This window comes from Cucurbita pepo, chromosome LG06 (assembly GCF_002806865.2).
Source record: "Cucurbita pepo subsp. pepo cultivar mu-cu-16 chromosome LG06, ASM280686v2, whole genome shotgun sequence".
Classification (NCBI taxonomy): domain Eukaryota; kingdom Viridiplantae; phylum Streptophyta; class Magnoliopsida; order Cucurbitales; family Cucurbitaceae; genus Cucurbita; species Cucurbita pepo.
The window spans coordinates 1739468-1748771 of record NC_036643.1 but is presented as its reverse complement, the minus strand read 5'-3'; the positions used below and the strand labels follow the sequence as shown (position 1 = coordinate 1748771).

General features: G+C 38.7%; 1 protein-coding gene across 3 annotated transcripts; it reads right to left on the bottom strand.

Annotated features, from left to right (window-relative positions):
- Positions 1-3656: 3656 nt before the first annotated feature.
- LOC111797477 (homeobox protein knotted-1-like 3) lies at positions 3657-8440 on the bottom strand. Of its 3 annotated transcripts, none has more exons than XM_023680484.1 (6): positions 7523-8440; positions 6411-6531; positions 5454-5647; positions 5248-5379; positions 4243-4379; positions 3657-4156 (listed from the first exon to the last, which is right to left on the bottom strand). In XM_023680484.1, the coding sequence occupies exons 1-6, from the start codon at positions 8306-8308 to the stop codon at positions 4117-4119; spliced, it is 1410 nt and encodes a 469-aa protein (XP_023536252.1). In that variant the 5' UTR covers positions 8309-8440; the 3' UTR covers positions 3657-4116. The 3 variants fall into 3 exon arrangements, with proteins under 3 accessions (XP_023536252.1, XP_023536253.1, XP_023536254.1); XM_023680485.1 differs by having other exon boundaries at positions 3657-4153; positions 7523-8438; XM_023680486.1 differs by having other exon boundaries at positions 3657-4145; positions 7523-8437.
- Positions 8441-9304: the final 864 nt, after the last annotated feature.

The window sequence follows — 9304 nt, the reverse complement described above, 5'->3', positions numbered from 1 at the left end:
CAACCAAACAGCACAAATCGAAACTTTGAATACCCCGACCCGACCCGACCCGAGTGGAAATTTCAATTTTTTCGGCTTACAAAATTCATTTTAACTATTAATAAAATCGAAAAACGAGCCATTAGGCAAACAGCAAAACCCTAAAATTTTTATTTTTTAAATTATTGGGTTTGATTAGTTATAAAATCTGTGTAAAAATCTCTCAAGTAAACGTGTTTTAAAAAATTTGGGAGAAACCCGAAGGAAAAAGTCTAAAAAAGATAATATCTGTTAGTAGTGAGTTTGAGCCGTTACAAAATGAACAATATATGTTAGACACTGAGTGGTGTGTCAGTGAGGACGTTGGGGCCCCAAGGGGGTGAATTGTAAGATCCCACATCGGTTGGAGAAGAGAACGAAACATTTCTTATAAAAGTGTGGAAACCTTTCCCTAATAAAATAATACCTGCTAGCAAAAATTATTCGTGTCTTTACTGTTATTGTAAAAATAAATATTTTTAATATAAGAAATAGGATGAAATAGGATGAAATTTGAACCACAAAATTTAAATAAAAAGACCTACATTATCAAATTTGAACACTCAACAAAGGGAGTATTTGTCACACTCCAAGTGTATTAAATTGGATTCATGAACCTTTCGAGTATTAACGGGCTGCCTTTTTTATTCATTAATTTATTTAATACTATTATGATTAATTAATTAACTATTAACAAACTGTATATCAACCGTCGGTCTTGAATACACACCTATGAACGCCTCAACCAACGTTGCCTAAAGATATTTATTCATATTAATGCCAAGAAAAACTAAAATTAAGATCACACGTAAGTTTAACAAGGAAATGAAGTATTTTCTTATCAGGGTGTGAAAGCTTCTCTCTAAAAAACGCATGTTGAAACTGTAAGGCTGACGACATACGTAATGAGCCAAAGCGAACAATATCTACTAGTGGTGGTCTCGGAATGTTACAAATGGTATCAAAGCCAAACACCGGACAGTGTGCTAGCGGAGGACACTACACACCCAAGGGAGTGAATTGTGAGATGTTATATCGATTGGAGAGGAGAACGCTTCACCATTTCATGTCACGATTTTGTTCGATATTTTTACTGTAACGCTAAACGCCCTATATTCAAGAATCAAATCAGAATTTGGATTCACATTTCTAGCAACTAGACATATTATCGGTTTGAAATTCAAATTTGGCACCACATAGCCCTCGCTGATATTCTGCTACAACATGAGCCACGTTAACTGCAAACACAACTCTCCACAATGTATGATATTGTCCACTTTGAGCATAAACTCTCATGACTTTGCTTTGCTTTGAGTTTCTACAAAAGGCTTCAAACCAATGGGAGAGTATTTCTCGATTATAAACCCATGATCATTTACTAAATTAGCGAAGGTGGACTTTCATCATCGAACAAAGCCCACCGTAAATACAGGCAATAACTTCAACTAATTTAAATCATTTTTAACCGTCTTATCTCCAATATCACTTTCATTCAAATGTAATCTCGGTTCATTTATATGTCCCTTATTTACTCGGAGACATAAATTTTATAAAGTTTATAAAAGAAAGAATATTATTCATAGTTTAGTTATACTCTATAAATCCTTTATTTAATACAAGTGGGAACGGGAACTTGGAGTTCGAACCACAAATGGTCGGCGGGTGGTGGTTGGTCACGTGCACTACAGAGAAAAATATAAAATTATTTAAAGACAAAAGGTGACACGTGTCGATCTCCGATTGGAATATTCTGCATAGATTTCCAAATACCTTCCTTCAATGTCAAAAGGCCAAAATAGTCCAATTATAAAGCATTGATGCATTGCATTTGTAGGCTTCCAATGAAAATGCTTATGCCTATGCCGAATTGGGACTTGTGTTGACTGTATCCATTGACACGTAACTCGGGTTATTGGAGCGTTATAGCTATATAGCTCTCGTTTGATCTCGATTAATTATATCGGAGGGAGGAGGGTTCAGTTAGATGAAGATTAATTGCTTGATTAAGGACTCGTGAGTGTGTTCTCTCGAACTATAGGACTAATCACAAATTACAGAAAGGTTACCCTTTTTCACGGGGATTTACCCATCACAAAAATGACTAGAAAACATGTAACACTCAGATCCACCGCTAGCAAATATTGTCATCTTTGGGCTTTCCCTTTTGGGCTTCTCCTCAACGCTTTAAAAAACATATAGCAGGGGAAGGTTTCCATACCTAGTGATTTGTTCTCTTTCCCAATCAATGTGGGACATCACAAAACATAATTAACTTCTCGTGTCCCTTTTCTAGTCAACTCATAAATAATATGAGACGTTATTCCATAGCATTCTCGAGCACATAAGTCATCTAACCGCTTCTATAGACTTAATTTTTTTATTTTTGAAAGTTAAAAGTTAATAAATAATTTTATTTATTTATTTTATTATAGAATGATTTTCAAAATTTTATGTTGATAAGGGGATGCCACGTAGGTCACACGCTTTCCCCGCTCCTTCCTAACCCACTTTCGACAGCCCAACAGCCGCAAAGCTCTCTTCCGTCTTATCCGTCTTTTCATTCTTCTTCTTCTTCTTCTTCTTCTTCCCACAAATCTGTATATATATCTCTTCCATTTCCCTCGCTCAGCATCATCACTTCTCAGTTCTCACTCATCTCTCTCTAAAATCACTCAAAGAATCTCTCAAATCAATGGCGCCAGAGCTCCCCAAGCTCCGAGGACTTTGCCGGAATCTCGTCGCTAGGATCGGCAGGAGTTGCCGACGGTACCATCACTCAACTGATTTCCGTTACGATCCTTCGAGCTATGCCCTTAATTTCGAGGACGAACAGGTTCGCGACGATGATGAGTATCCAATTAGGGATTTCGCTTCCAGATTGCCACCGTCGCCGCCGGCTTCTCAGAGATTTATGGCGGCAAAATGAGTTGTAGCGATTGGTATAAATCTCTTGCGATTTTGAATCGACGGGATTCCGATTCTCAAGAGTCTCTATCCATTGATCATAACCGTATACGGCGTTCTTCGTCGAGCAAAATGTATAAATATCTAAAGCTCGATAATTATTCATTCTATTAAAAGAAAATGAACAAAGTTGCTGATTATCTCATCTCCTTTGATTTCGATAAACTTGAATTCAAATTTGTTCGCTAGAACTTAGATCGTTATGTGCGTCTATTGTCGGGTGGGTTAAAGAAACTCGACACAACCTCACCCGCTCCTCTCCCCAAACACCTCTACCTGATTATATTATGCAAGGGATTATTCATATCACACTCCATGGAGTGAAATTATGAACTCCGAACCAAACCAAGGGTCGAGGGGGCTAAAACACTAAACCCAACCTCACTTACTCCTCTCCCCAAACGCCTCTTATATTATGTCATGGATTATTCATATTGCACTATAAGAGTGAAAGTTATGAACTCCGGACCAAACTAGAGGTCAAAGGGTTAAAAAACTCGACCCAACCTCACCCACTCCTCTCCCCGAACGCCACAACCTGATTATATCATGCAAGGAATTATTCATATTTCCACTTACATCAACCAAATCAAATAAATTAAAAGGGATCATAATATATATATATATATATATATATATATATATATATATATATATATATATATATATAGAAAAAAAGGGAGCTATAATGAGATGTATTATATTGTAAGGAACAATGCACAGATTATTAAAACTGTACACCCATCTTATTCACATACATGAAGAAGCTTAAACAAAAATCACAACTCCATTCCATGTGGAGTATCCAATTCATTTCCACTAATATACTCCTAATATCAACTTCTAATCATATCATAAAAAACCCTTAACACATTCTTCATATTTTTAAGTCGAAAGCACGTTTTCGATCCTTACGTGTGCCCCCGCGACACAGCATATATTCCTCCATCCCCGTCCCCGTCCTCGTCCTCGTCCCGTTTTCTCATCCCTAACTTCTTTGGTCAAAGCAATAACTACGTACGTTGGTTTTGCAAGCTTAAAATGAATACCTTCAATGCTCGTAAAATAATCAGTATGGGGTTTTTATATGCTGCTGCAGCAAAGTGTTGAGAACATGATTTTGTTGGAAACAAGTCATTTGAAACGGTCGCTGCTGTTTTCACCTGCATTACTTCTTTCAAATTAAGGTCAACTATAAAGAAAATCAGGACAAAAACAGACAGACATGTTTTTTTTTAAGGAATTTATGTTATATTATACCTTTTGCGTTTGCTTTTCAAGTTGGTAGAACTTGAAGGATTGTTGTGCCAGTTACGCTTCCTTTGGTTGATGAACCAATTGTTTATCTGTTTCAGCTGCAGACCAGTTTCTTGCACTAACCTTGCCTTGTCTTCCTCCTGATCATGATCATGATCCAAAGAAGGATTAAAGCTTGGACCAGCTTTGAAATTTGTCGTAAATTATTATTACGTGTACATAATTGTAACAGCCCAAGCCTACCGCTATTAGATATTGTCTACTTTGGCCCCTTATGTATTGCCGTTAGTCTCACGCTTTTAAAACGTGTATGTTAGGGAGAGGTTTCCACACCTTTATAAGGAATGCTTCGTTCCCCTCTCCAATCGACGTGATCTCACAATTATTGTCCTCTAAGAAATATTTTATTAGTACTAACGGAAAGATGACGTGACGTAAGGAAAAAAGAGTAACGAATAAACAGTAGCTCGATGTGATTGTGTAACAGCCCAGATTGTCCTCATTGGATTTTTCCTTTTGGACTTCACCTCAAGGTTTTGATTGTGTAATATCTCAAACCCACCACTAGCAGATACTGTCTTCTTTGTCCTTTTAAAATGCTCAAGCCCACCACCAAGCCCTCAAGGTTTTCCCTTTAAAACGTGTTTGTTAGAGAGGTTTGATATTGTTCTCTTTGGGCTTTTCCTTTCGGTCTTTCCCCTAAAGTTTTTGAAATTCGTTCTCTAGGGAGAAGTTTGGTATTGTCCTATTTGAGTTTTCCGTTTCGGAATTCCACTCAAGGTTTTTAAAACGCGTCTAGAAAGAGGCTTCAACACCCTTATAAAGAGTGCTTTGTTCCCCTCTCCAACTGATGTGGGATCTCACAGATTATCTATCTCGACGTTTTCATGGGAAAGCCGACTCTAGCCATGTTAATGTTTCAATAGTGGGTCTTGTAGAGATATCAAATAAGTGAATAACTGAGAATGACTTTTAAGTAATAGCATGAGGACAAAACCCCCAACATACCGTAGGATAAGGCCACTTTGAATGTGATTGCCACCATTGTTTGAGGACAGAGGTGGTGTCCCCAGGGAGTTTTCCAGCTCTCCTCTTTCTCAGAATTTCTTCCCTAATATCCACAATTTTCTCCTTGTAACCCTGTCGGAAAAAGCTTCAGTGACAGAACATGTCCATTATAAAACAAAAAGCACTGCAAATGTTACATCCATTACCGATTTTAGCTCATGCTTCAGCTCTTGCCTGACCCTCTCCATCAAGGACCTCTCACTCTCTGTGGGAATAAGAGGGCCAAATCCCATAGTGTCTGGACCCTCTAAACTCCCATCAAATAAATTTGCATCGCTGTCGACCTGGTCGTCTTCGTCGTCCGACATCGTTGCTCCCGTACCTTCACCGGGCGAAACTCCTGGAATAGCAAAAAGGATGCAACTTTGTTCTTAATATGATCACTTGCTACCCAACTTCAAAGAAAAATGCAAAATACGAGCTCCATTTAATAACTAGTTTGGTAAGATCATGCTCGTTTTCTCGTAATTTCTTAACTATAGTTTTCATTTTTTCAAAAATTTAAAAATTTTAGCCGAATTTTAAAGACTAGTTTTACATTACAAAATATCCCACGGAACAAGCTTCCTCAATGTGTAAAGGACTATGGTCCGTGGCTCTCCCAATCGACTTGGACACATTTGCCTTCCTCTCACTAATGGGCTATTGGGCCCTTCCTTTTTGTTGTTGCCAGAGCTTTCCCAGGCCCGGAAAGAAAAGAAGCGGGCATTTATGCTTTCAGACACAATCACATGACCTCGAGACAGTTTCGCGCCCCAAAGCTTAGGGGAATTCGGTCAAGGGGCACAGAAGGGAGAGTGGACCGGGTTTCAAGCTTGGTTATGGAAGAAGAAAAAGCGGTTCACCAGCCACTACATCTATAGATCAACGGATCAAGGCCAGTTCATTCGAGGAAGCAAACATTTGATCAAATCACAACTGGTTCACTCTTCAGTTGAAAAACACTTTAATTTTCAAATATAAAAGACCAGTGGTGCACTCAAAGTATTTGACAAGGCAAGTTCTCTAAAACTTGGCTATAATTGGCTAAAGCTAAAGTTCCATGAATATAATAACAGAACACAATTGGTCAGAAAGATCAGCACACAAGGCTACAACAATACCTGTTAAGCTTTGAAGGGACTGCTCAATGTCCCAGCAAGCCATTACAGCTTCCATTGCATGGACACGAACATGTTGTTGGAGCTGTTCTTTGAAAGAACAAAGCAAAAGAACATAATGCGTCTGCAACACGACCACATAGAACACACTAAGATTTAGAAAGAAAAATCAAAAGAAAAAAAGAGGGATGCAGAGTGTACAGCAAACTTCGCAGCAGAATTCCAGGTAAAATTATTCCTTTAGTTAACTTTTTATGTATTTAAAACGCTTTTAAAAGCTTCAAAACCATAACAAAACTTTGAAATTTCATCCATAAACAAGAACAACTCAGAAAATGGCTTTAATATGGTTGAAAACAAAATAAGAACCATTTAAGCTTACATCACATCTACAGTACCCTTTGTCCCAATTCTCAGCCATTTAAATGTCCAAATAAATGTCAATAAATCAATATCAGTATATGAGAACAGATTGAAAGACAAAATCTATGGCGACTGTTTCATTCCAAGAGAGTCCAGAAACCAGACAGGGCAGCCTTTTCTCAGCTGCACTGCAAACAACATAAATTTTCTCGACCCAAACAGCAGGACTGTACGACTGAAAGAAAATAGACCAAGTGACAACCGACATAAAGATATATATATATATATAATTGTCTTGAAAATTTGTCCATACGTTGTAAAAACTAAAAAGCCTGGAAGCACAATTAAACGCAGATTCTAGTTTATTTATTATTACCATATCTTGGCTTACTAATTATGGCAGTACTCAAATTCGCAAGCAAATACATAAAATGTCTACCCACAAGTGAAATGATGAAGACATTTATTTAAGAAACAAGGAACTACTCAGTATCCAATACCCAACTCGAATTACCTACAAACACATAGCATTTCATTACCCAATTAACTGAAGCAAGCCAGAAAGATTGAACAATTTCTGGGAAAAAGAAAGGAAAGAAAACCATTGGATGATGGGAGAAAAGGAAAGCATTCATATAGATTGATAGCAATAGCAATGAAATTTCAGCTCCCTAAATAGCAAATCCAATAGGAACAGATTTGGAAATATGGTAAAAAGAAGCAGAAATTGGAAGGATTATGGAGGAATATACCATGAATTGATCGAGCTCTTTGTCATCACCAACCATGGGCGGTGGAGCGGTGTGGGTTAAAGCGGAGTATTTAGCGACGACATTCTGAGATTGAGCGAGCTGGGCGTCGATCCTCGGTAATTGATCGACGGGTGTTGCGATGCGAAGGCAAGCGACATGAGCGGAGAGAAGCTGCTCGTAAAGAGGATGAGTGAGAATCTCGGCTTTATAACGAGCATTATGCCAATTCAAAACCCCCTCTCCACCGGCGCTAGGTTCCATCACCATACCCTCGCTCTTGTTCATTCCATCGCCGCTATTAGCGTCGTTCTTCATCTCACCGGAATCGTGAGAGAGCGCGGCGGTAGCGGCACCGATCATAGCATCACCGGCGGAGGCTGTGACATCGTCGATGACATCGCTATGGTTGCGGTGGAGGATCGGACGGGAGAGCCATTGGTTTGAGGAGTGAGAGACGGTGGAATCCGATGCAGTGGTGTGAAGGTTGAGGAAATTGGTATTGGCGGCTGCGGCAGCGGCGGCCGTGGTGACGGTGTCGGTAGAGTAGTGAGAATGGGGGTTTTGGTTGCGTAGCAGTGCGTTGTTGAGCCAATTCGGCGCTGTCTGCAGCGGATGATGGTGGTGATGATGGTGGGACTTGGGGTCCGGCGAGGAGTGACCGCCGGCAAGCTGGTCCGGCATAATGGTACGCAGAGAGGTATCAGAGAGAGGCTGATTTTGGTGGTGTTGTTGGTGGTCAGAAAAGTGGAGGGGAAGGTCCTGTGAGAGGTGATTGTGATACGCCATGGAAGCCCACAGAGATGGAGAGAAGAGAGAGAAAGGAAGATAGAGAGAGAAAGAAGATGATATGATTATGAGGTTCTACTTCTAGTCTTCTACTATAACCATTATAGGACTCGATTTTTAGACCAACAAAAAATTCCGACGGAGTTCTTTAACACAGAGAAGCTACAATTTCTTGTTCACAAAATTATTAACCAAAATCACACCCTATCTTATAATATTATAATTACTTCCCCATATAAATTTTTAAAATATATTCTTTTAAAAATTATATTTCTCCCCGTCTTATTTTTACCTTTCACAGATATTTCAAAACTAATCATAAGTATAATTCTTTTTTAAGAATTCCCGATAAAAAATTTGTAGTGTTAGAGGGGAAGAAGGCCCCTTTCTAGGGTGCACGAGCAATTGGTGAGATACCACTGGAAGAGCTAGAATGCTAACATTGTGTCACGACTTACAGATTGAGGGACAGTCTCATATAGACAGATCGATGCAGGGATTCAAAATTTTGTTCTACGTCACGATCACACTAGGCCCTTTCTAGGGTGCACGAGTCATTAGCGAGATACCACTCTGGTAGAGCTAAAATGCTAACCTTGAGTCAGGACTTACGGGTCAATGGACAGTCTCACATAGACAGATCGGTGCAGGGATTTAAAAATTTGTTCTACGTCGCGATCACACTAGGCCCTTTCTAGGGTGCACGAGCCATTAGTGAAATACCACCCTAGAAAAGCTAGAATTCTAACTTTGTGTCAGGACTTACAGGCTAAGAGACAGTCTCAAATAGACAGATCGATACAGTGATTCAAAATTTTGTTCTACGTCACGATCATAGTTTAGCTTCTGTCTAAAAATTGAAAGATTATTTAATATCAAAAGGAATAATTTATAAAATTAAAAGATATTATTTGATGATGGGATTAAAATTTGTTTTTTTTTTAATTTATTTATCAAATATGTAATTATTTTTATATCTATAAATAAATAATTAGT

Bases quoted from the DNA above. Each gene is read 5' to 3' on its own strand.
- LOC111797477 (XM_023680484.1), bottom strand. From the start codon at position 8,308: ATGGCGTATCACAATCACCTCTCACAGGACCTTCCCCTCCACTTTTCT. The intron at 5,648-6,410 runs GTATTGTTGTAG...TTGCTATTCCAG, and splicing joins GTCCCTTCAAAGCTTAACAG to GAGTTTCGCCCGGTGAAGGT. The intron at 5,380-5,453 runs GTAATGGATGTA...TTTTTCCGACAG, and splicing joins TGAAGCATGAGCTAAAATCG to GGTTACAAGGAGAAAATTGT.